This window comes from Pseudozyma hubeiensis (genome assembly GCF_000403515.1).
Source record: "Pseudozyma hubeiensis SY62 DNA, scaffold: PHS59, whole genome shotgun sequence".
NCBI lineage: Eukaryota > Fungi > Basidiomycota > Ustilaginomycetes > Ustilaginales > Ustilaginaceae > Pseudozyma > Pseudozyma hubeiensis.
Window position 1 is genome coordinate 379,444 of NW_012133841.1, and position 25,141 is coordinate 404,584.

Below are 25,141 nucleotides of genomic sequence, written 5' to 3' on the forward strand. Positions count from 1 at the left end.
GTAGATGTATGTGAGCAGGGTCCAGACTCTTTGCTAAGAGTCGAAAAGGTGACAGGCGACTCGGCGAGAATTTGGGTCGAGTGGCTGGCGTGAGAGCGAACACCGCGTTCCTTCCCTGCATCGAAATCCTGACCCTGGCCGGACCCCGGCTGGACCCCGGGCCAGCTCTAATTCACCTCAACGTCGCGAACTTTCTACGGCATTCAACGTGCAACGACAGCTAGAACGCAGGCGTCTTCGCATGACAGCGGTGAGCAATCATCGCCTCGCATCGGAGCCAAGCCGTGAAAAGTGTCGAGCGGCAAAGCGAGTTGCTCGACTTGGAGGAAGAGAAGAGGGCCATCGCCCATCTAGCGGCGCACTGGAAGGAAGCGGTCCCCGACAGAGCCGTACGAGCAACCGGCTGTTCACGTAGAGGGCTTTGTATCTTGGAAGTCTGCTCGCCGACGTCGTTGAAGGTCCTCGAGAGCGAGAATTGGGCAGCGTGCTTCTTCTCGCACCGCTACCATCATCCTCGACGTCAGAGACCGTATCTCACCGACTCTTCTTGATCCGACCAAAGCAGTCATCGCGCACAGTCAGCCCAATCAGCCATACACGAGCCATCAACAAGCTTCTCGACCCTTCTCTTGAGACCGATACCCCTGAGCCCAGCTCTCGCACCGTTCGTCGCAGTCCCCAACACTCTACTGGACACTCTTCCGCGGGCTTGATTGCCAACCGTACACGTAGGTATTGCATGCATAGATCGCTGCGCAGTGGAGGCCTTGTTCGTCCGGATTTGTCGTAAAGCGTGTCCGCACCGAGTGTGGAGCAGGTGCAAGAGCATCGTCTTGCGGTGGAAGCGATCGGGCGATCGGCAGAGAGCGAGAGCAAAGTCGGTGATTCCGAATGCATGACTTGCCTTCTCCGCATCGGACGCGACGTTGCAGTTTCCATGCAGTGTGTCCTTCCAGCCGAGTCGGACCCCGTGTTCTGAACAACATACACTGCGGACCTAGATCCTGTCTTTTTCGCGTCCCTTTTCGCACCCGCTTTTTTGGTCGTTTTTCTATCTCTGCCGGTGTTCGTCGACTCGTAAGTCAGTATTAGTCGTTTCTGTCCCGATGACAGTTTTGCCTGATCTTTTCGTACAGCGAGACTATACTGTGCTAAGCCTGTATCGACTCACCGTTCCCAAGTGATTCCTGCCCAGTCGCCGCTGGTCGAGGCGTAAATTCGACGCTGTGCCATGCCGGGATTTGCGAGGCAGAGACGCGGCATTTGGAAACTCGCAAGCGAGCGGGTCAGCGCCACGATCGGGTCGAATTTCGACGCGTTGGCGGTCCGACAAATCGGACACAGGCACCATGCGTGCTGCGTTCGTTGGTTCGTTGGTCGGACCGTCTGGCCATTGATCTGCTCGTGGCTGGCCGCGTGAGCTCGACTACGCTTGTACCATGGATCGTCGGATTGAGGGTGCGTGATTCGGTCAGGTTGAATCCGATCTTGCTCGACTCTAGCCTCCACGCGATGGTTTGCTTTGGCGACCGTTCGGCTGCCAAGCAGGAACACACGCTCTCAATCCTGCGACTACTGTAAGGTGTTCTTCTTTGGGTGCTGTAGCTCTGACGCACAAATCTTCGGCTCTTTCGCTAGCTTACAGACTTCCAGCGTTTGGAACAGAAGCCAGCCGCCGTCCCGCCACAAACACTACAAGCAGGTGCCAGTCGCCGTCGTCGCTGCACGATTCGATCCAACTGTAAGTGAATCGCACCCGCGTCTCGTCTGCCCCCCTTCCGTCGGGTCTCTCAAAGCCCGGATGCCAGTGACGGTGAGCCGCTTCCCCACTCTCAGATCACATGCGATGGAAGCAAAGCTAAGACAGCAGACAGGCGGACACCTTGCTTGCGGAAGTCGATATCTGGTCAGCCTTGCGCTTCGGCGTCGCTCTATACGTAACTGTCGGGGTCCGTCTCAGTCGGTGGCAGTCGACTGCATCCTCATTGGACACGGCAGTACAGTGGCGACAGAGCGCGACACGATCGAAGCTCCGATCGAATCTTGCGAGGGGCCGTTCCATGGAAACTGCGAACGTGGGATTTGCACCGCAAAACACAAAGCCAACGTCGCTGCCGTCTTCCAGCAGCCATAAGTCATGTTCGATACCGCTACACGGGCAAGCGCCGCTTCAGGCTCTCAGCTTGCTCACAGGACGTCAACATGTCGATCCGGCTGGCGCGCTTCCTCTGTACTCAGTCAGTCAGGTTCCGTCGTGAGACACGATGGCAGGCAGCATTTCCGAAATCTTTGCGATTTCGGTTTGTTCATTATTTCTGCCTCGGCATTTGCCGACTGCCTCCGTCCGTCCTGGGAGACTGGCTCAGTGCCTCTGCTGCATCGCTGCGACTTCCGATCTCGATGTTTAATTTCTGCTCTTTCTCGAACTCGTTGGGCTCTGCGATCCCGGCTGTCTTCCGTCTGCATCGCCGTCTCTCGAGACCGCGAATCCGCTGCAGTGGTCTCTCCGTTGGCTTGTTCTGCATCGCCGACCGACACGGTTGGGTTTGCTTTGGCTCTCTGCTTCCGATTCCCACACGGTACATTGTTGCCAGACGTGTTTCCATATCCCCCTTTCCGCCATCACCTTTGCGTTTCCCCCTTCGCACCACCTCCTCGTACATCTTGTCGTTACTGCGGTCAGTCGCGAACGATACAGGGTGCAGGCATCGACTCGTACACCATACACCCTTCCTTGCTGGAGGCTCGCCCCCCGCTGCGTCGATTGCACCTGCTCATATGCTCGCTGCTGATCTAGCACTGTGACCGTCCCAACCGCTTTGCGCCTCGCTCCCATCAGCAAAAAGTGCTCAGCATACTGATTCGGCCCACCCGACTGGCCTGTTTCCGCCCCCTTTTCGATTTACAGCAACTTCAGTTTGCCGATCTCGACGATACTCCGAGTCTAGCAGCTTGCGAGTATCTCCAACATCTGTCACCATTTCCGGCCCACCTCCGCTCAAAGATCCCCTCCAACCCCCTTCGTCACGCAAGCGACCTGTGACAGAGGCGTCCAGTGACACATCCGTCCCAACACAAGCGGCGTCGCAGTCCGTCGAACCTGCACAGGCAGTTGCTGCTGCCGCCTCGCCTTCCTCAAAGCGTGCGCGCTTCGAGAGCTCAAGCGGTGGAGCCTCCTTCTCGCCCCCAGCCTCCACCGCCGGCACCTCGGCGCACTCCAGCGCACCGCTCACTCCGTTCCAAGAGACGCTCGCCGGCCCGCACTATACTCCCTTGCCTCCCACTCGTGCCATTTCTTCGCCAAAGACCACCAATCCCGTCCGTTCCGCCAGCAGTACCGGTTCGCAGTCCAAGCTCACCGCTGGTTCGCTCGCGCCCGGCAGCAACCCTGAATCGCCTTTGACAGTCGCTACGCCTTCCAACTCTAGCTCGGCTCCGCCGCCTCGTCGTCCACCTCTGTCCAGCTTCGAGTCACGCGGGCCCTCCGCCAGCCTCGTCCCGTTCCCTTCCAACTCCTCTTCCTACTTCGGAGAGTCTTCTTCCACCAATATGTTCGACCTCGACGAGTCAGTCAGGGCGCTCTACTTTGCGCCCACGCCCATGCTCGTTTTGGATCACAACAGACGCATCCGCATGATGAACCGTCCTTGCGAGAGTATCTTCCTCATGACGGGTGTCAGCTGTATGGGTCAAACTATGGAGAAGCTTGTCGCCGAAAAACATCGCGCCGACTTCTACACAGCCATCCAGGAAGCGTCTCAAGTTCGAGCCACCGCGGCTTGGGCTCCACCAGTCCTCACTCGACTCACTTTCATCCAGGACGATAACAAGATGTTTACAGCAGACATGTCCATCTCCGCTTGGCATCCCACAGACCAGGTCTTCTCAGAAACGTTCAACAACCACTTCGCCAAGAGCCTGTCCTCCGATGCCGAGAAGCAAGACAGCCTCGAGTACAGCCAGTCTTCCACACCCAATCGAATCGACCCGATGGAGAGCAGAGGTGCGCCCCTCCCGCACGAATCTTACTTCACCATCAGCATCGTCCCGACTCGCCTTGCCGAGCGACGCATGAGCCCGGCCGATTTGCACATCAACAAGACTGAGCAGCTCAAAGAAGGCGTCTTCAACACCATCGAGACGGCCATCTTGGCCCTCTCCTCGGATGGCTCGACCGTGATCCGCAACCGCGCCTGCGACGAGATGCTCAAGATGTTCGAAAAGAAGAATCCGCAGGATAAGCCCAAGAAGAAGGAAGAGCCACCCAAGCCAAAGAAGGACGGCGTCGAGGTCGATCTCTCCTGGCTCTCGGACGTCATGGTGTGCTACACGGAGGACTTTAGCGAGCCCTTCCCCGAGCAGAACTGGCCCATCTACCGTGCCGCTGTTTTGGGTCAATTCACCAAACCCGTTCGCATCGGTTGTGTAGCCACCGATACCGGTGCACGCCGAGTTTACGAGATCGTCGCCAAGCCCGTTCGCGACGCCGGAGGCTTTGGAGAACACATCGGCGGTGTCATCACGCTGATTGATGTCACCGACACCGACAAGAATTACAGGCTCGAGGTCGAGAAGAAGGGTGAAGAGTACTTCCGCACCATCTGCGACAGCATGCCCCAGATGCTCTGGACCGCAACTCCCGATGGCACCGTCGATTGGTTCAACGAGGGCTGGTACCGCTACACAGGCCTTGACTCGCAGACTCTCTTTAGCGTTGGCTGGCAACAATGCTTCCACGAAGACGACATGGTGGAGACCAACATCCGCTGGTCGCATTCGCTGCGCACGGGCGAGCCTTACCAGATCATGTACCGCGCCAAGAGGCACGACGGTGTCTGGAAGTGGATGCTGGGCCGCGCTCTGCCCGTGCGCGAGCCTGGGACAAGCAAAATCATCAAATGGTACGGCAGTTGCACCGATTGCGACAGCGAAGTCAAGGCACTCGAAGCGTCGCGCAAATCTCAAGCGCAGCTCACGAGTGTCATCAATCATGCCCACGTCACCATCTGGTCCATCGACCGAGACGCCGTCATCACCGTCGCTGAGGGGCCCGGCGTTCGATCCTTGCGACTCGCTCCTGGCACACCCAACGGATCTGACGGCGACGGCTCGGGCTCGGGCAACTCGCTTTCAGGTTCGCTCGGCGCCAGCACCGCCCTTGGCCGCAGCGAAGAGGGTAAGGACGCCGAGTCGCAGACCAACAGTCAGAGCGCCGTGAGCGGCCCCGGAAAGCGTTCACAGCAACGCAATATGATTGGCCGCAGCATCTACGAGGTGTGGGATTCGCCCGGTATCCGCGAGGCAATCGGCCGTGCCCTCAATGGAGAGTCGGTCGTTCAGGAGATGGAGATCGAAGGCCGCTGGTTCCGCACCCAGTACACTCCTCAACGCGAAGAGTCGTACGAACAAGAGGCCAGCGAGGGAGCCATCATCGGCGTCGTCGGTGCTTCGATGGACATCACCGACCGTCGACGTGCGGAGCTCAAGCTGGAAGAGTCGATGCACGAGAGGTCGCGCGCTCTCGCCGCCGAGACCGCCGCCAAGGAAGCCAGCCGCATCAAGTCCGAGTTCCTGGCCAACATGAGCCACGAGATCCGCACGCCAATCGCAGGTGTCATCGGCCTCTCCGAGCTACTCTGCGACACACCGCTTTCGCAGGAACAGCGCGACTTTGCCGAGAACATTCAGCGGTCAGCTGATGCGCTTCTCACCGTGATCAACGACATTCTCGACTTCGAAAAGCTCGAACTCGGCAAGATGGATCTCGAAAAGACCTCTTTCAACCTCAACGTCGTCATTATGGACACGCAGAAGATGCTGACGTTTGCAACCCAGAAGAAGGGACTCGAATTCCGCAACGAGTGTCAGCTCAACTTTACAGGGCAGATCGTGGGGGACGCGGGTCGCTTGCGACAGGTGCTGACCAATCTGTTGACCAACGCCATCAAATTCACTGCCGCCGGTTCCATCACGCTTCGTGTCATCGAGACCTACGAGGACCAGAAGAGTCTACACGTTCACTTTGAAGTGCGCGACACGGGCTGCGGTATCTCGCAAACCACGCTCAAGAAGCTCTTCCAACCGTTCAGTCAAGCCGACCCTTCCTTTGCTCGTCGCTTTGGTGGCACTGGTCTTGGACTCTCGATCTGCAAGAACCTCGTCGATCTCATGGGTGGAACGATCGGCCTCGAGTCGGTCGAGAACAAAGGCTCCAACGCGTGGTTCAGCATTCCCTTTGACAAGGTGCGCACGCTTGATTCGAGCGGCGACTCCTCACCGGAGGACGAGGTGATTCCTGAGATCCAGATGGACGAGGCCACGAGCAGCCTTGGGGTCAGCGAGAATCCTCTGCAACGACCTAGAAAGGACATTTGGATCCTCGTCGCCGAGGACAACCTCATCAATGCACAAATCGCACTCAAGACGCTCAAGAAGATGGGTTTCAGCTGCAAGGTCGCCAAGGACGGCCTCGAGGCGATCGACGAGGTCGGCAAACACCCCTACGACTTGATCTTGATGGACTGTCACATGCCCAACTGCGACGGTTACGAGGCGACAAAACGTCTGCGCAAGTCGGACAGTGTCGATGTCCGCACCACGCCCATCATCGCCATGACAGCGTCGGCCATCCGTGGTGACCGCGAGAAGTGCTTGGCGGCTGGCATGTCGGACTACCTCTCCAAACCAGTCAAGAGTGCTGCGCTGGAATCGACGCTAGTCAAATGGCTGTTCGACCCTTCCACACGCCAGAGTCTCTCGAGATACGTGGCGGCGCCGGTGCTCGGCGATTACTTTGGGGTCAAGAAGCCGGAAGCTGGACTCGAGATCACCATCCCAGGTCCCGGTCAGCCTGGCTCGCCGCCTCAGCTGATCGAGCGTGACTCGACCGAGACGGTGATGGGACCGCGCTCGATCCAATCCGGACGTCGAGGCTCATTCAACCCGATCGCCGAACGCGAAGCCGTCGCTTCGGAAATCGCCGGCACCGCTACACCCGTTGTCGCTTCATCGTCTCGTTCGGTCGAGTTCGCTGATCTGACCAGCGACATCGGTGGATCGACTTCGACTTTGGGGAGTCTCTCACACGAAGCTTCGGTTGCTACGAGTGACGAAGACGGTCCGCCTGGCCCGGAGCACGAGTACAAGGCGACGCCTCGGCTAGGCAAGAGCAGCAAACGTCGACTCTTGCGGCATGGACCAGTCAAGGTGGTGGCCGAGGACGCCGTACCGACCAAGGTGCGACCGGCACCCAAGATTCTCTCTGCGCCCGACGTGGCTATGGCGGATAAGCCCCCGTTGATCGTGCGTCGCTCGTCGCGCGAACAGGGCGGATTGGGACGCGATCTCGAGGGCGAAGTAGTGCGCGCGATGGAAGACGGTCAAGATGGCCCCTCTCTCGGCGTAGCGATGGAAGACTCTGTGGCGGAGAAGGAGGCCGAAGAGGTGACTGAGGCCGAGGGCGGCCACATTCACGTAACCACGTAAAGACGCTCGCTATATTCCATCATTATCGCCCTCGTCACCGACCACACCACATACTATTCCACTGGCTTCTCCTTTTGCATTCCTTGTCCTTTCATTTGTTATGGCTTTGTTCTCCGTGTCATTGTTCTCAGCCTCTCTTTCTTTATCTTCTGTTCCTTATCTCCTCTGGTTCGCTTTCCCATTTTTATAGACGGATCGTTACAGCCATTGCATTGATTTTGCCACACGATGTACTTTTACCGCAACAGGCTCTTTGATGCAGCTTTGCTGGGCTCTCGACAGTTCAGGATTTCACGCGAAAGAGGAAAAGGGGATGTGTGTGAGTGTGTGTGAGAGAGACACGGAATGAGGTGTGCAATTGAGTGTGCGGTGCGAGGAGGTTAGATGACAAAGAATGGTTCCGCATCGGCGGCGGGTGGGTTGCTATCGTCGCTGTCGTTGTTGAAGCCCATGGCGTCGTCGTCGTCGTCGTCAGCGTTGTGTTTGCGCTGTCGCTGTTGACGTTTGTCCTTTTGAAGCTTGCGATATTCCTCGTTCCAGTCTTCTTCCTCATCGTCGTCTTCGCTGGGGCCGTGCGTGGCGGGTCGGTTTTGCTTGGTTTCGGCGGTGGCGGCTTGGAAAGCTTGCTGTTTGAGGAGGGTACGTTTGCGCGCACGCTTCTCTTTCTTCAGCAGTCGTGCCTCCTTTCGCTCCTTTTGTGCTGACCACGCTCCGCCGGGTGTTTCGATCCTTTTTCGCTTCTTTTTGCCGTTGAGCTTTGCTGAGGCAGAGTCGGAATCGTCGGAGCTGTCGTCGCTGAGGTCGTTTTCGGCGTCTTGTTGCTTGCGAGTGGCTTTCGCCTTCTCTTCCTCCAATTTGGCCAACCGAGCTTTCTCCTTCGTTTTATCTTTGAAGGCAATTGTGGCGAAGTCCATTGGTTCTTCGTCGTACTCCAGTCCTTCCTTGGACGCCTTTCTCGCCTTCAACTCGGGCATACTCGGCAACCTGATCAATCCAAATGCTTTCGCTACGCCTGCCAAATCCAAATCGCCCAACCTGAAGATGTACGACATCTCGTACTTGCTGTACGCTCGAACGTAGGAGACGTAGGCACGAATCGATTGTTCGAAGATCTCCCTGTCGCTCTTGGCCATCTCCCGAATTGTCAGTTCCAACTCCCTTGCCGACGCATCAACCTCTTCGTCTTCCACCGCACCTTCCAGCCCCGCGGAAAGGTACGGATATGGGGCGAGTGGGATCCTCTTCACCCCCATGTAGTTGACTAGATCTACCTCCCTCCCCGAATGCAACATGACGATCGCCCTACCTCTCCTTCCCGCCCTTGCAGTCCTACCGCATCTGTGCGAGAAAACCTTCGGATCCGTCGGTGGATCGTACTGCACAACCACCTCTACATCCGGCAGATCCAGTCCTCTGGCCGCAACATCGGTGCAGAACAAAACGCTGGCTGCACCCCCAGCCCCACTCCCGGAATCGAGAGACGTGCTGGTTACGAAACCTTCGAACTGCGATTTGCGTTTTGAAGGTGTCTGCTTGCCATGCAGTGCAAATAGCGTCACAGAGTGTGACTTGAGGATGGGCAGTTGACTGAACACCGAATGGAAGTAGTTGACCTGGGCGCAGGTGCTGAAGTAGACGATGAACTTGCGTGCACCACCACTCATCCCCTTGTCACTGCTTTCGAACAGCAGGATCCTTACGAGCTGTGCTAGCTTATTCTCTGGTCTTGAGACTTGGTAAAGATTCTGTAGACTTGCGGGTGTTCTCCTTGATTCGTCAGAACCGACGGATTTGGTTTTGGCTTCGACCTTGACTACCACTCGAACTGGATTTCGTAGACCCATACGCACGAGCTCGGAGAGCGCATCTGTCATTGTTGCACTGAACAGACCTGTCCGTCGTTGTTTCGGTAGAAGAGAGAGGATACGACGCAAGTTCTCGGTGAAACCGAGGTCGAGTAGTCGGTCTGCTTCGTCGAGGACCAAAACTTCGAGGGAGGACTTCTTGACGCCCTTTTTGGAGAGAAGCTCTTCAAGTCGTCCTGGCGTTCCCACCAAGATGTCCGGCCCGCTGTCGCGGAACAGTCGATAGTCGTCGAGGGGTGTCGATTTTGATCCTCCCACTACGAGTTGCGATCCTGCGATTCGCGTGGATTTGCGTTTAGCGGTCTTTGTCTCTTTCGGTTGCCTGACAGTGGCCGAGTCGGAATCGCTGTCACTATCACTTGTCTCCTCCTCCTCTGCTTCCGCTTCCTCCTCCTCCTCCTTCTCGTCAGCTGAAGACTGTGCATCGAGGAACATCATCAACACCTTGTGGATCTGCTCCGCTAACTCTCTAGTCGGAGACACGATCAACGCACCAACTTCGTCCTTTCTCAACCTCGTCGATCGTCTCAGCAACATCTCCAACACTGGTATCACGAATGCCAACGTCTTTCCCGACCCCGTCACCGCTTCGACAACGACATCTTTGTGCGCAAGAAAGAGGGGGATTGTAGATGCTTGGACAGGTGTCATTTGTGCGAAGGAAAGATCCGAGAGTAGCCAGAGGATCCATGGTGTAAGAGGTGGGGAGAGTTTGGTCCACCGCCCGGCGTAGGATGGTGCGGTCCGAAGCTGTGTAGGCGCGTTCGCCGAGGTCGACGGTATGCTCGGGATAACACTCATCTTGAACGCCAGCTCGGATGATCCGAGGGTGTGACAGCGGACAGAGGGACAGGGTGATCAAGTGGTGATATCGAGATGGAAGGGTGTGCGAAGAACGCAAATGTGAGCAACGAGAGGCAAAATTTTGGAAGCCAAAAGCTGTGTGGACCCTGAATCGGCAGTTCTCTCCTCCACTCGAGAGAGGAAAAAAGAAGAAAAAGAACTGCAGCACCTAGGATTCCCGCGTGGTCCCCCACCGCAGTACTGACTAGGCGGTAAGTTGCTTAACTTCGCAGATCGGACGGGATGCGGTGTTTTCAACTTCCTGTGGCCGCAGATGTTCGACGCACTTTGAGTACGCTACATATACCTGTTGTATCTAGAAGCACGGTCAATCAATGCAGGCTGACTCTCACTCGCCGACCTTTCGGCTGTGGCTCGACACACTCTTAACGGAACGCAAACTTAGTTCATCTTGGACGAGACAAAACGGGGTATTCTTTGATACATGTCCACAACGCAGAGCATCCCATGACCACGATCACATAATCACACAATCCTTCTCCCGCAGCCCCATAGCCTCTAGATCCTCCTGTCGACGATCCTTTTCGTTCTCCTTGTTCTTCTCCTTGACCTCCTGAGGGAACCAAGTCTGCAGGTACTTGTCGGCTTCCTCGTCCATGTTTTTGCGGTCCGCCGTCTTGACCACACCTGGCGCTCTGCAAAGCGGGCAGTCGTCCTTGCCTTGTCGTTGCAGCTTGACGAGGCATCGCAAGCAAAACAGGTGCGAACAGTCGAGTCGCACCGGTCTCCACGCCACTGACGTGCAGATGGCACAGCTGTAGTCGTCCACCGACGGCAAGATGGGCAGAAGCGTTGTGGTGACCAGCGAGAGAAGGATGTGGGGTAGCGATTCGGACAAGATACCTGTAGTGGCCGACGGTAGCAGAGCCGCAAGAGAGGGGTGCGCTGTCGACGAGACAAGCGCAGTCGAGTTGCCGTTCGACGGGGGCTCCAGTGCAGACGCCGGAAGGGTGACGACACCACCGGATCCAACAGGGTTGATACCCATTGCACGTCGAGCGGCCTCCTGCTGCGCCATGAAGGCGCGGAGATCGTTGCTCGCCGTCAAGGCCGTCCTCTTGTCGTGCTTCTTGAGGATCTTGCGTGCTGCCTCGACATTCACGCGCTGGAACTTCTTGACATCGAGGAGCGCAAAATTGAGACGCAGGAAATCCTCGATCGCCGCTGCGCTCGCCTGATTGTGCAGACCCTGGCTGCTAGGTCCCGATCCGAGCTTGAGCTTGACCAGACGACCCTTTTTGCTCGCGGTGGGCGCTGGCGAGTTCGGATCGTGGATCCAGCCGCGCTTGGCTAGCTCGAGCGCAAACCGTTTCAATCGAGCTTCGCTCTCATCTATGCTTAGCTCGCCGCGATCCTTTTCGCGTTGACTTTCAAACACCTGCATGTCCACCCAGAGGCCGAAGATCTCCCTCCACACGTACAGGTCGTTCTTGGAAGCGAACGGACTCGAGGCGCGTGCAATCGCAGAACAGAGCGACTCGGTCTCGGCCACAAAGCTCTCGCGCTGGTGCGTCTGGATGTTGGAAAGATTCTGCAGCGCGTGCGTCAGCGTGTCCAAGAACTGCGTGTCGGCTGTGAGCGGAATGACAATCTCGCGCGAGCGGGTACCGCGCTTGCGACGGATCTCGGTCTGACGTTGAACCTTCTGCTCTCGCGTCTCGCCTTCCGGTCCGTCCTCTGGAATGGTCGAGAAGCGTCGAGTCGGGGTGGCCGGAAGCTCGATGATCTGCTCTTCCAGACTCTTGCGGCTGCTATTGTCGTCCGAGAGGCTGCCAGCGTCGGCTTCGTCTGCATCGTCGTCGTCTCCCTCGTCATCCGATGGGAGGGGAGACTCGACGAAAAGCCGAATGCGTGGTACTGGGTGATCTGGCGTTCCACCGAGCTCGTATTCAGCCCGCGCGCGTCGACCAAACTTGCCTTCGACCCATCGATGCCTGGCAGGGCTCACGCTCTTCTCGGTGCGTGAAGTCGCAGGCGGCGAAAGCATAGATCGACCGTTCTTGGCCGGGTTGGAGCTGGGATCCCAATCTAGTTTGGCCTCTTCCCTCCACTTGCTGGCGCTCCAATCGTGACGACCTGGACTGGGCTCGTGAGACCGACTGGAGCCTGCTGTAGCATTGCCATCAGAGGCGCCTTTGCTCAGACCCATGGCCGCCAAATCCTTGCGTCCGAGCCCTGCCCACTTGCTCGAGTCTGACGGAGAGCCGACGCTGAAAGAAGCGCGACCGCGCGCATCCGACTGCAAATGGGCGTCGGCCAACGAGGAGCTGATCTCTTCGACACCGTGACTCAAGCTGCGCGGCTTGGGAGAGGTGGGTAGAAGCAGGAAGTTGGATTCATTCTGCGGCTTACGAGACTCGCTGGCTTGCGATACGTTTGTTGGAGCATCGGTTGCTTCGATGACCATTGTACTGTTGGCATCCGTGTCAGCAGCTGTTCTGCCCGGTGATGAGGCCCTGCGAATCATGTCGACCGAAAAGTCGCTCACCCACTTTCCGGCGGGAGTGAGTTTGTCCGACGCCTCGTGTTGATCCTCCTGCTCTGAGCTGTTTCCCGAATCATCTGCCAGTGCAGACTCTGCCTCATCGAGGTGACCGGGAAGCGGCTTGCTTTTGGACTTTGGCGAGTCGTATGGCGAATCGGTGCCATCGCCCTCTGGGCGGATGAGAAGCTCTCTCAAGACATCGGCACCGAGACCAATGGACTCGAGCTCGGCTACGACACCGTTGATGAGCTTCTTGAGATGCTTGTATTCGAGAGCGCCGTTCCTCCACTCCTCGGGGAAGGCGGGATCCGCCATGGTCTCCATGTACGTCTTGCCGAACTTCATCCTGACGAGCGCGCCCAGTGGACGCTACGACGGGCAGGTGGAAGCCAAGGATCGGATTGGTGCGGGAGGCGGTGTCGCAGCTCTGTGCGACGCAAGCGGGCACACGTGGTGCTGATGGTGGTCGTGACGATCTAGATGGTGAGAGAGAGGTTGAAGTGTTGCTGGTGATGTTCACCGCATCTTCTACGCAAAAATGCTTGCAAGCGACTGTCGTGTGGGTCAGCGGGTGGCGCGAGCTCAAGTGGTTGTTGTCGGAAGCGACCCGCACAACGCCGATTATGGAGCGAGGGCAACGGGGTTGGAGCCTTGTCTGCTGTGCCGAAGGGTACGTCGCCGACAGCAAAGTGGCGTCTCTGGGACTCGACTTGACTTGGCAAAAAAGGTCCCAGAAAAGAGAAGAAATGGGCAATTCGCCTAACAATTACAAGCTGAAGCGGCACAACATTGAGGATCGAGGGTCCACCGAAAATGGCTTCTCTCACCTGCCTCCAACCGCTAAGCGAACCCTCAAGCGGCGGCACAACAGGTAACGCGCAGCACCGAATGTACAAAATTCTGCCGGTTGTGTTTGGGGTTACAATACAGGAACAATTCAACGCAGACAGCCGATTTCAAAACTGGAGCCAAAGCGCTTGACGATCCAACCGTGAGTGAATCTCATGACGATTCGACTTGTGGTGGCTTCCTGTGCGAACGCAAGAGGCCGCGTTGGCTTCTCTTGGGCATTCAGCAAGCAAGGTTTGTAAATATAAAATAATAGTAAATGGGATAAAATTTTGTTTTTCCGATGGAGCTAGCCGTGCACGTTGCCAATGAAAATGGTCTGGGCATGGAAAGCGGCCGGATTCGGGGCGTCTCTCGCAAGGCCACGTTCTCTTCTTGACGTCGGAGAGACCCTCTTGGCAGACTGAGTCCACTTCGCACAGGCGCTTAGATGGTGCCGATCCTCGATTGCAACAGTCCGTGAGTGTTCAAGCCGCACCGTTCTGCCATAGACGCAATGCTGGGCTTCGAATGCGTCGCGTTCAGAAGAACATCTTGTTGAGCTTATCCTTGGCAGCGCCTTTGACGGCTGCTTCGCGCGTGCTTTTCAGGAAGTCGCTTGCTCCGCGTTCCAGCGATGTCAATCCGTCTTCGATGCCGCTCATCATGGCGCCACGTGCCTTGAGAAGATCGATGTTCTGGTAACCCGTCTGCCATGCTGACTCCGTCGACGCGGCGACCGCCTTGGCTTTGCTCGCATCCCTTCTCACCGCGGGCAGGCTCGACCCGGCAGCGCGCTCCTCCACGCGCTCTCGTCCGCCTTGCTCCTGTGCGGCCGGCTCCGCAGGCGGTCGATAATCGCGTGGTGGCAGCGCCTCGCCAAGCTTCGGCGGGTCCGGCCGCTTGGGACCCGCAAGCACCCCGTCCATCTGCGCACCGACCGAGAGCACTCCCGTCGTCTTGGTCCCGAACCAACCCGCGATGCTGGTCGCAACTCCGGCTGCTGATCCTGCAGCCCCTGGGTGCACCGGCATCGCGTGACTGCGTGCCGGGTTGAACAGCGTCAGATTCGGCTGACCTGGTCGTCGCAGAGACGCAAACGTGGTCCAGAGACGCACGTCGAGGCTGCTGCAGACCTCGACGAAATCACCGTGCGGGTCAAGCGAGATGGACGGCTTCCTGCTCTGCACCTCGCCGACCGTACGATGGTGCCGTTGTAGACGAACGATTGCTTCCAGTCGAGGGAGGCTGAACAGTCGGATGCTCGTCTGCGTAACTACCGCGGCTACCTTGTCTTGGAATCGTTCAATGACGCCACAACCCAATACTTGCTCTCCTACTTCGGCCCGAGCAACGACAGATCCGGTGACACCGTACCGAAGAGTCACTTGCCGATCTGTGAAGCCTAAAAGTACGTCGGCAGGCGGCAGCGAAGATTCGGCCATGGTCCCAACCGGACCATACTCCTGCTCTCGCAAAGCTTGTTGCAGATCATTGGGAAGAGCCGCACGACTTCGACCGTCGAGATCGAGAATACGGACACCTCGGATCTCGCTCATCTCCTCGAGCTTTTGCGTGATTGTGCGCTCTGCCAGCCACATGTCGAGCGTCCTCTGCAGCGTCCAAACAGTGGTCAGTCCATTCGCACGCACCACGATGAGACGCGGAGCTAGACTTGGATCCTGAGCGACGCGACAGACGCTGAAGGTGAGATGAACGATCGGACTCCTCGATTCGGCCTCCAACGTCTTGCGCAGGGCCTTGTCATCGACATGATCGCCATGTGCAGTGTCGTGCTGGTCGCCGAATCCATCTTTGAGAATTAGTTCGGCACTGCGGAAGTCCAGGACGGCTAATGCCGTCCCACAAGCCACCGCCACGAAGCCGATATTGCTAGCGGCAAACGCCGAAACTTCACCTCGCATAGGATCGAGCATCAGGTTGGGCTTGAAACCGTCGTGCCTAGGATCCGCGAGGTGGTGAAGGAAGACGACTTCGTCGTGGTCCGTCGATGCTGGTAAGGAGTCATTGGGGCCCCGAGGCGCAAAGGAAGAGGCTGTCGCTGGATACGCAGATGTCGACCCATTTTGACTAGCGAAACCATGAGCCGAACTGCTATCGGGCATGTCAGGCTTGCTGAGTCTCTTGGGGTCCCGTCGCGGGCGAGGTGGTGGGACACCTGTAGAGGGCTCTGCGCCGTGGGCGGATGAAGCAGCCGTGTCAAACGGCATCCCGCCTGCTGTATTATCGCGGCCGTTCTCAACGCCCAGCTCCCTCATAGCTTGTGACATCTCGGCATCAAGAAGACTCGACGAGCCAGCGGCGGTCGAGGAACGTGGAGAAGCAAGGGAAAGCGAGGATCTTCCTGCCTGACGCGGACTTGTGACAGGCGGAATCGCGAGGTTCGCTTCCTCCTTGAGGATGTCTTGTTCGACTTGTTCGTGAATGGCTTCGGTTTCGCTCAGCTGAGCAAATCCAAAGCGCCAATGCACCAATTGTCCCGTAGACAGAGCCACAGTGGCCTCGAGGACTTCGGCAGCGAAGTGTACGTCTTGTATACTGGCTCTGCCACGGGCTCGATCGAAAGAGGGATGACCCACCATCGAAGGATCGCGCAACAGATTTCTGATGTCGATGGTCAGGTGAGCTAAAGGCGAAGGGAAGCCCTGCTGCAGCCAGACGCGTCGGGCTCCTGAGCGATTGCGCAGTTCTGCCTCATCGACTTCGCCCATTAGGAGCAAGTGCGGACTTGCATCATAGAATCGCACGGTGCCGTCGAGATGCCACGTGAGAAGGATGCGGAACTTAGCTGCGCGCAGCAGATCCGGGATGCCGTCGGTGCCGTCGCCGGACAAACACGCCGAAGCTTTGCCTCCAGCCAACTTGAGCAGTGGCTTGCTGTCATTGTATGATGAGCGCAGTGCGGCAGCAGCAGCCTCCTGTTCTTGCTTCTGGTTTAGGCCCGTCACATCGAGAGGGCCGACCAGCTTACGGTAGGCATGAGGTGCCAGTTCTTCTAGCTTGGCACCAAGGATGGCGCCTCCGCCCGACAACGTAAGAGGCAAAGGGAGATGTAGCTCCTTCTGTGGACTGTGACGAGAGGCCTCAAAACGATGGTGTTGTTCCTGTTCGGAGCCGAGTGCTGGTTGTGGTGCGGGGGCGGACGATCGTGGCTGAGGAGGAAATGCATAGCAAATAAGGCCGCGCGCGGCAGCAGGTGGTGGCAAGGTCGGCAGAGTTGGGTCGGCTGCGAGGAGCATCACAACCGCCGAAGGATCGTAGGCGCCGGAATAGTGCGGGTTGCTCTTGGGCAGCAACATAAAATCCTCAACGACGCTCGGTGTGGGGTAGACAGCTTCGGAGGTTGGAATCAGCGAATCGTGGAGAGAGACACGTAGCTTGTGGTTGGTTTCGGCCGAGCCACCTCCCCACAGAGTGAGGCTGCTGCTGTAGGAAGGGAGGTTGGCTGTGAAAAGACCGGACGAGTCTATGCCAGGTTTGGCACCACCCAGAACGGTGAGCACCGTGCCTTTGACTGTGTCGCCGGTGGGGTCGTTTGATGAGGAATGGCGTTGACGCGGCTGCGACTGCCAGCCAGCGGCACTTTGACTGGCCATGTCGATCCAGCCCTTTTCGGGAAATGCAGACCATGTCATTTTGAAGATGGGTTCCGTTGGCGGCCGGCGCACCTCCAAGAGAGCTGGATCCGTGACGGGTCTTTCCACGTCGAGGTGATCCAAAGTACGGACCATGATGGGCTTGTCATCGTCGCGTATAGACCAGAAAGAGATACAGCCGTCTTCATGGCCCATGGCAAAGACTTCGCCATCCGGTCGCCATGCGATGCATGTGGCTGGAGGTGCACGTTCTGTCCATACCGAGTCGGCGTTGCCACCAGCTCCGAGCGCACCTGGCAGCAGTCGTAGCTGGAAAGTCTTGAGGACGGCACGCTCACGAATGTCGAGCAGGATGGTACCTCCCTCATAGGCCAAGAGCAGCTGGTTGATATCCTTGGGATGAGTCTTGATGTCGATGATCAGTGGAATGTGGCGACGGTTGGGTGCATCCGGAACGCCAGACTTGCGCAAAATCTCTTCCTCCTCCCACCAAAGATTGGGAACTCGGTACGGAGATGGACACATTCGATCGAGGTCAAAGGCGTCGACGGTGCCGTCGCGGAGACCGAGAAACATATGAGAATGGGCGGACGACACTTCGATGCACATCACCTTGTTGCGCACGGTATGCATTCCGACTCGCTGTGGTGTGTCAGGATGGGGCGGACCTGCGATGCTGTGTCCTGTCGCAGCGCTCGTAGCGCGGTACTGATTGCTGGACGATCCATGGGCGGCCCTGATCTGCGGGTCGGGTCGTGACAAGTCGTAGATGCTGATGTTATCCTTCTCATCGATGCAGACCAGCAGGCCAGTATCTGACTTGAAGGCAAGATGGTTCACTTTGTGAGCTGGTCGAAGCGAGAAAGCCAGCTGTACAGCGGGCGATCCGAAGAGGTGAATGGTGCCGAGGGTGGTGCCGACGGCAAGGAAACCCTGAACGGGGTCGAAAGCCATGGCGGTGACCTCGCCTGGGAGGGCGAGACCAGCGAGAAGTCCCTCATTGAAGGTACCAGCGCTGCTGAGCTGAGCGTTCGCCAACGACCGAGACCAATCGGTCTGGTACAGGGATTCGGGCACTTTTGATCCACCGGTCTGTGCGGCCCTGTCGCGAAGCGACTTTATCCACGAGGAGGACATGCCGCAGCGCAAGCAGTACCTCTCGCCCTGCAGCTTGGCAGACGCCGAATCAATACCGAGGGTTGCGCTTTGTCGTGTCTAAACGAAGGTAGGATGGACAGAGAAAGCGCCGCAATACTGGCGAACTCGAACCGATTGCTGGGTCGTTGCACTTCGCAGGGCTGACCCGAAGCTGCTGAGCCCCGCCCGTCGGAGTCTTGAGGCGTTTCGACGCGCTTTCTCGTCTCGACAGATACCCTTTGCTATATAGACAGATGTTGCCTTGATCTCGGACCTGTGATCGGCAAGGAGGCACTTCAAGAAGGACTCTCCAATCCCACCTTGTGGAGGAGAACCCGTTCGTTCGGTGCGCACGGTGCCGAGGTGCCAAGCAAACCTGCGTGGTGCGCGAGTTTTCTCCACCCTCACCGCGCGGCTTTTCCGAAGTCGGGAATTTAGACTGCCGTAGATCTGTGCGCGATTCCGCTATCCCGACTTCTTCCAACAACCCCAAATCGTCGATCGCGCCTGGACACCACCAACGCTCTGGAATCGTGTTTCTGCACCTAGAAACCGGCTACAATTGCAGAAACGGAAAGATCGGCACCTGAGGGCCTTCCCATGACGTCTACTCGGTGGTGATCGCCCCGCCCGACAGCTCGGCGGCGCCGACAAAGACGTCAACATCTGGCTCGAGCTCGGCACGTGCAAACGGAATTGCAAGAACCGAAGACACCGGATCGTCCGATCAGCAACGCAGCACACGCTCACCATGGCATCGAAGAGAGCAAACGAGGCAGCAGCCGCAGCAGCAGCCATGTCGGCTGCTCCGACGCTGCCAAGAGCGCAAATCCCAGTCGAGCACCTGCAGATCCTTTTGCAAAGGTTCGAATCACTGCTGTCGTCCATAGTGGGCTTGAAGGAAGAGATCTCGGTGGTGCCGGGAATGGATGAATGGCCAGCGCTGCTGCATCGGTACACCAATTTGCTCTCCCACGCCTATTCGCTATCCTCTTCCCTCCTGTCGGCCTCGCCTCATTTCCTGCCGTCGCAGCTCGCGTCGTTCAACAAGGTACTCGAAGCCGAAGCAACCAACGCAAACCTGTATGCCGATGCAGCAGAGTCATCTACGCTCTTTGGAGGCATTCTCGCAGGTCGTTCTAGTGGCGTTGCCGATGACGGCGTCAAGGCTACCGCCGACGGTCTGCCAGAGCTCAGCTTTTACGATCGCAACAATCCACTGCCGCTTCTGCTCGCACATCCAGTGCTTCCCATTTCTGAAGAACACATCAACTTCCTCGGCGCTCTGCTCCGAACAGCACCAGAGGCCGACATCCTCAAAGAAGAAAGCAGGCTGGTCGAAAGCTACGATGCGTCCACAGCGGCAGACTTTCAGGGCGACGTGAATGCCGAGCTCGAAGACATCCAGGATGAGATATCGAGGCACGACACGCTGGCGCTTCGGGCGTTGCGCATCTGGTATCACCTTCGAAATGCTCCCGACGAAGAAGGCAACGTTTTGAATGTACGCGAACGCATAGCCGCCGTAGACCAAGGGGAAGATGATGCAGGGAAGGAAGAGGAAGGAAATGACTCAGACGGAGACAGCGATGACGATTCTGAAGATGGCGCTGAAGCCAGAGCAGCACATCTAGAAGAACGACAGCGGCGACGAATGGAGCAGAATTGCTGGACCGCTGATGCTGTTTCGGCGTTCCTGCGCGGTCATACAACCAGCCTTTGAGGCGTATGACCAACGGGAGACCCCATTCGTCCGCACACGACATCTTCTCAGCTCCATTTATACCCAGCAATCACGAACATGGTAGCATCCCCTGACATTTACACACACGCACGTGAAGTTTTCTTCGAGCGAAGGAAAGATGTCGTGATCTGGCCTGCCGATGAGACCCGATCAATATGCTAGATCGGGTGAAACTGATGGCAGGAATCCACGAGCTTTGGTGGGGATTCGATAGGATGGATCCCACGGTACGATGCAGCGGCTCCACTCTGCGTGCTAGGTCCGACGAGGGTACCAGTACCAATCGGCCGTCGAAAAAGCATGAAACGATAAGGGTACATGCGCGCGAGATGGCATGATCGTCGTCCCGTGGCACAAAGATCGGATTCTGGTCGATGCGCATTGCAAATTCAGGTTCCGGTCGCCGTCAGCAAGCACTCTCGGCGGCTTTGTTTTCTGGACATTGCCTCGGACTTTGGCTTGATTCGCCTTCGTTCAGCGCTCGCATCCCAACAGACACAAACCAGAGGCAGCATTGACGATGAGCAGGCTCTTTTCTAAGCCAAGCAAAAGTCCATGGGGACAGACCTTTGCTGCTCGAGCCGCCGACCGGTCGATGCCCCTGCCAGCTACGTGAAGCATCGCGGACGCTCTCAATGACCACGCAGACAACGAACCTCGAAGATGCCTCAGCAGACGTACGACCGTTCTTACAAAGTCACGTTCTCTTCAAAGAGGCCCATCTTGAGTCCATAACGGAATTCGAGATGCAGACACTTGCGTGCGACTTAGTTTTCTCGCCTTCAAAGACCCTGGGGCACGAAGAAAACCGGCGATGAGCAGCAGCTGTGCTTTCTCAAGTCCTCCGCATGGAAAACATGCACTCCGTTTGACGCCTCCCGAATGGCTTTCCGGCCTTCCAACTTTCGGGCCAGTTTGGTCGGAACAAGATCCGTACGGTCTAGACTCCCGAATACAAACGATGCGAGCTAGGTTTGTATTTGGATTACACAAGACGCGCCTTTTCAAAAGCACAGGATTTTCGACATGCATGCAACTTGTAGTCTCGCCATGCGCGGCTGCTCGTGGACACGCGGGCTGCTTTGGAATCCCATGTGGAACGCCGTCGGGCTTTAGAATTTTGTGCTCTGCCAACGTATTGCTCTGCTTTAATCACCGCATACGCGGATCGGATCACGCCTGCATCAACGAAACTGGGCCTGGCCTTACTCAGTCTCAATCTTGGACCGATCTCGCATGTCGTCGTGAGCCTACAGCCTGATCTGAGCTTCGAATACATTGTCGAGCGGAGTGGATCGCAGTGCAAAACGTGGGGATGCGCAAATTTGCGCTTCGGAAACGGCATCTTGACCTTGGCCGCGTTCGACCGCGTTGGCGGAGCGGCACATCGATAGAAGGACTTTTATGCCCACAAACTGACCTGGCATCCTCCCCACTTACCTGAGAAATGTCAGAATGATGTGCTTTCCTAGGCACGAAACATCGCTACCCGAGGTATCGGCGTTGCCGGTAGTCTTCCAGCTGTGGAAGGAGCAGCTGTGGCAGAGGACGCTGGCACGGGAACCCGCCAAAGGTTAAACGGAGAGGACGGACTTGAGGCGGGGATGTCTCGGTCTGGGCCCAGATTCACAGCTCCCCTTCACGCTACATCTGCAAGTTACGCGAGGCTCAAGAATTCCATTCGCCGTTTGCGCGGCGTTCCGATTTCCAATCTTCCAATTTTCTGTTCAAGAATCTCAAACTTCAGCGCGTGACTTAGAGTATGTTCGAGCCAAGTTAAGGCTGCCGTGCAGTGCCGCTCGGTGCCTGTCCTGAACTTGACGGAGCAGACATCTAGTCTGGCTGCGCGGCTTTGCGTTTCAATGGGATGCTCTTTACGGTCCAAAGGCGGCGAGGATTTGTTCTTCTTTATGGCGGAGGATGTAATGCTTTGGGCGGACTTGGTCAAGTGGGGAATGGGTCGCCGTGAATCAGCATGTCCAGTTCCACAGCTGTCGAATTTGGCGCTCGCTTGCTGTCGGATTCCGATTCATGCGCGGGTCATCAGCCACACTGCTTCGGTACCTGTTCCAGAAATGGTGCAATGCCATCCTCGTGCGGATCTTAAAACGGTATCCGTGCTTCTACCGACTTTGTGGTACGCTGAGTCGCGTGGAAACACCTGATTCTGTCCGCCATTGTGAATCCGTCGAGGGCCTAGATCCTCTCCTCAAGCTGGGACCTTGGGGTGTCGCCTTTCTCGAAGCGGACGCCGTTTGGGTCCCCCCTTCCCCCGACCCCATCGCCGCCTTCTGCCTCCCTCTCTTGAGTCCGACGTCCCCCAGTTCCAGCCTCGTCCGTCTTGAGTTCCCGCTGGAAGCGGCTGGACCCATGCTGCACCCTTGACACTCGGACCGGAACCCTGGACATATGCACCTGCATTTTCCCGGTCTTGACTCAGAAGCTGGCTGCACCCGTCTCCAAGCTCGTCCTGCGATTCGCCTGCCAGATCGATGTTCCTCCTTTCTTTGGTACAATGACCAAAACAGAGCTGCCATGCCTCACCAACCATTCGCCGTCTGTCAATGTGTACCCTTTACCAAACAGTGCTGGGCGCGTAGCTAGCGTACCAAGACCGTCGTTGTGGACGTGGCTTGCTAGTGGGGCTGGCCTTGCTTGCTTAGCCTCTACCACCTGTCACCGAAGCGTTCTTCGCCCCTGTTCACCATCAGCTCTGCGTCAGGTCTCCCGACGATCCTATCTAACTGCTCATCAAACAACCATCATCATTGACGCTCCTTCGTTTCTACATACCTGTCGCCGTTCATTGCAACTTTCGCAACACCCTTCCAGTAGCAAACTAGATCGACTCGGCCTGGACTAGCAAAGGCAGTATTGCATCCAGATAAGCTGCACGTATCCCTCAAACCTCCTCTCCAATATCAGACAGGTCGCACCACGGCGGCCTAGTTGTTCACCATTACCGCCGTTCTTTCGAACCACCAGCTTCCTAGCTGGTCGCACGGACTTTCAAAGCCCGCAACAAGAGATCCGATGGACGATCGGTACCATGACCAGGGCAGTCTTCGATTCCCACTTCGCGGTGGACAAGACCATGCCTTGACGCTGCCATCACTTTCCAGCCGACAGCACAACACCTTCGACGCCCGCTCTGCGAAGCACCTTGATCCCGTCAGGCATGCACAGAGCTATTCGCCGCATCAACAGCAGCACAAGCAGCGCGATGCCGGGTGGGCTCATGCCTCTGGACCTTCGCGCTCGCCACCTGCGACTCTGGACGCACCACCTCTTCCGAACCGCCGCATGTCGCAGCAGCTGAGCTACCGTGCACCTCGCGCTGAAGCCTCGACGTCAGCATCGGCATCGCTTGCCAACCGATCCGACTGGCTTCTCCTGCCAAGTGTCAGCCAGGCTCTCTCCATGTACGGCGATACTCGACGACAAGAACCTCGCTTCTCTCTGGTCATCCGACAACAACCTCGACGCGGTCTCGCGATCGGAAACAGCCAGATGTCGCTTCGTACCGCACGATCCGTCCCCCTCGACCCGCCCCCCGTCTGCGAGCTCCTCATCGATCGTTCTGGTGATGAACAGCTCCTTTCACTTCCCGAAGTCTTCATCCGCGCCCAATTAGTTCGAGGCGATGCACCTAGCGAAGAGTGCCTTCCCGACGCACGTCGGATCGAGCCTCTCGTCGGGGACACCTTGCAGAGCCCGTTCAACTCGCGCATCGACACACGCGAAGACCAAAGCTTCTTCGTGTTCAAGGAGCTCGGCGTACGCAACCGTGGTGTCTATCGTTTGAGGTTCGACCTCTTTGATCGTGTGGGTCTTCGCATCTTCAAGATTGCTTCCGTCTATAGCGACGCATTCGAGGTGCAGGAGCGAAGGAAGCATCCCGGCCTGTCGGCCTCATCCGCATTGATGGATGCATTGGTCGACAGAGGTATGAAGTACAAGCTGCGAAAGGCGAACGACAAGCAGAATCCCAAGAAGCGCAAGTCGCCCGAAGATTTCTACTACGGAGATGAAAGGTCGATCTCCGCCGCCAGAAGACAGAGTTACGCTGCAGGAGAGTTCGACAGTCGCCCTCCCGTCTATGCTTCGACAGCGCCGTCGCAATCGCAGTATGGTGACTATCCGCAGGCACAGCTGGTCAGGCCGATCGCACACCGCGCTCAATTGGGCGAACATGGTGCAGTCCTGGCTGTTGAGGATCGTCGCGAGTACGTCGGGGGGATGTTGCCTCCTCTCGCAACTCATCCCGGGCCTCGACTCAGTCCTACTTTCCGAGGCGTTGAGAAGGGTGCTCCCCAATTGCCGAGTCTCTCGCGATCAGGTGCTGCTAGTTCAGCGCAACCCCCATCGCGATCGTACCCAATCCCTCACTTGCATCTGTCCGCCTCTCACCTTCCACCTCACCCTCAACTCCACCTTCCTTCGCGCTCTACATGGAATCAGGACGAGGAATCTCACCGTTACGCACATGGACACGGACAGATTCACGCCAGCACTGACGGAAGCACGCTTTCATCCGGGACTCGGGACGATCGCTATCGACCCAGCCTCGAGTTCCGTTCGTCGTCCTCTTCCGTGAACACTTCCACCTCCGCAGGTCGGGAAGGCTTCGCTTCCACCCCTACTTCATCCGCTGGCGAAGTCACGCCCAACGAGCGACCTTTGTCCTCTTCCGCCGCCGCTAGTCCGGAAAATTACATCAAATCCGAAGCCGACTACATCGCTGCTCCCCCTTCTGCTGGACACAGAGGAAGCATCAGCAGGCTTCACACCGTTGAAGCAGCTAGGATGACTGCGAACGCTTCGCCCTCGTCATCTTCGTCTTCATCCAGTTCGAGCTCGCACAACCCAAACAGACCAACCTTGCCTCCCATTTCCAGCTTGTACACGCCTCAATAGTCGGTTCCAGTTGCGCGTACAGCGTCTGCTGCTGCCCTGGTCAATATCAGAAGCCTACAGTAGCGTCTTTGTATCAATACCTCGTGCATTTCATTCAGTATCTCTAGATAAGTGCTGCGCTCGAGTGACTGCTCACAACGAGAGATGACAGTTCAGCCCACTTCGTTATGAGTTCACATGAGTCACCTCCCTGGTCGAG

The 25,141-nt window shown here is 57.3% G+C and overlaps 8 protein-coding genes and 1 non-coding gene across 9 annotated transcripts; 5 read left to right on the top strand and 4 right to left on the bottom strand.

Moving 5' to 3' along the window:
- Positions 1 to 241: 241 nt before the first annotated feature.
- On the top strand, positions 242 to 7,485 carry PHSY_006683 (histidine kinase group protein; the record flags this gene model as incomplete). Its single annotated transcript, XM_012337283.1, has 5 exons — positions 242 to 389; positions 525 to 728; positions 1,196 to 1,458; positions 1,639 to 1,741; positions 2,909 to 7,485. The coding sequence occupies 5 exons, from the start codon at positions 242 to 244 to the stop codon at positions 7,483 to 7,485; spliced, it is 5,295 nt and encodes a 1,764-aa protein (XP_012192673.1).
- A 380-nt stretch (positions 7,486 to 7,865) lies between these two features.
- PHSY_006684 (potential SPB4-like DEAD box RNA helicase) lies at positions 7,866 to 10,151 on the bottom strand (the record flags this gene model as incomplete). Its single annotated transcript, XM_012337284.1, has 1 exon — positions 7,866 to 10,151. One exon carries the CDS (start codon positions 10,149 to 10,151, stop codon positions 7,866 to 7,868), a length of 2,286 nt encoding a protein of 761 aa, XP_012192674.1.
- A 199-nt stretch (positions 10,152 to 10,350) lies between these two features.
- Positions 10,351 to 10,465, bottom strand: PHSY_007545. Its single transcript, XR_001099844.1, has one exon. It is a non-coding gene; the product is annotated as a 5S ribosomal RNA (ribosomal RNA).
- Positions 10,466 to 10,671: 206 nt separating this feature from the next.
- Positions 10,672 to 13,044, bottom strand: PHSY_006685 (hypothetical protein; the record flags this gene model as incomplete). Its single annotated transcript, XM_012337285.1, has 1 exon — positions 10,672 to 13,044. One exon carries the CDS (start codon positions 13,042 to 13,044, stop codon positions 10,672 to 10,674), a length of 2,373 nt encoding a protein of 790 aa, XP_012192675.1.
- A 278-nt stretch (positions 13,045 to 13,322) lies between these two features.
- PHSY_006686 (hypothetical protein) lies at positions 13,323 to 13,574 on the top strand (the record flags this gene model as incomplete). Its single annotated transcript, XM_012337286.1, has 1 exon — positions 13,323 to 13,574. The coding sequence occupies one exon, from the start codon at positions 13,323 to 13,325 to the stop codon at positions 13,572 to 13,574; it is 252 nt and encodes an 83-aa protein (XP_012192676.1).
- A 495-nt stretch (positions 13,575 to 14,069) lies between these two features.
- PHSY_006687 (WD40 containing SNARE-dependent exocytosis protein) lies at positions 14,070 to 18,281 on the bottom strand (the record flags this gene model as incomplete). The annotated part of the gene is made up of 1 exon (XM_012337287.1): positions 14,070 to 18,281. The coding sequence occupies one exon, from the start codon at positions 18,279 to 18,281 to the stop codon at positions 14,070 to 14,072; it is 4,212 nt and encodes a 1,403-aa protein (XP_012192677.1).
- Positions 18,282 to 19,077: 796 nt separating this feature from the next.
- Positions 19,078 to 20,004, top strand: PHSY_006688 (hypothetical protein; the record flags this gene model as incomplete). The annotated part of the gene is made up of 1 exon (XM_012337288.1): positions 19,078 to 20,004. One exon carries the CDS (start codon positions 19,078 to 19,080, stop codon positions 20,002 to 20,004), a length of 927 nt encoding a protein of 308 aa, XP_012192678.1.
- A 2,052-nt stretch (positions 20,005 to 22,056) lies between these two features.
- On the top strand, positions 22,057 to 22,410 carry PHSY_006689 (hypothetical protein; the record flags this gene model as incomplete). Its single annotated transcript, XM_012337289.1, has 1 exon — positions 22,057 to 22,410. The coding sequence occupies one exon, from the start codon at positions 22,057 to 22,059 to the stop codon at positions 22,408 to 22,410; it is 354 nt and encodes a 117-aa protein (XP_012192679.1).
- Positions 22,411 to 23,058: 648 nt separating this feature from the next.
- On the top strand, positions 23,059 to 24,728 carry PHSY_006690 (hypothetical protein; the record flags this gene model as incomplete). The annotated part of the gene is made up of 2 exons (XM_012337290.1): positions 23,059 to 24,152; positions 24,641 to 24,728. 2 exons carry the CDS (start codon positions 23,059 to 23,061, stop codon positions 24,726 to 24,728), a joined length of 1,182 nt encoding a protein of 393 aa, XP_012192680.1.
- Between the last annotated feature and the right edge of the window lie 413 nt (positions 24,729 to 25,141).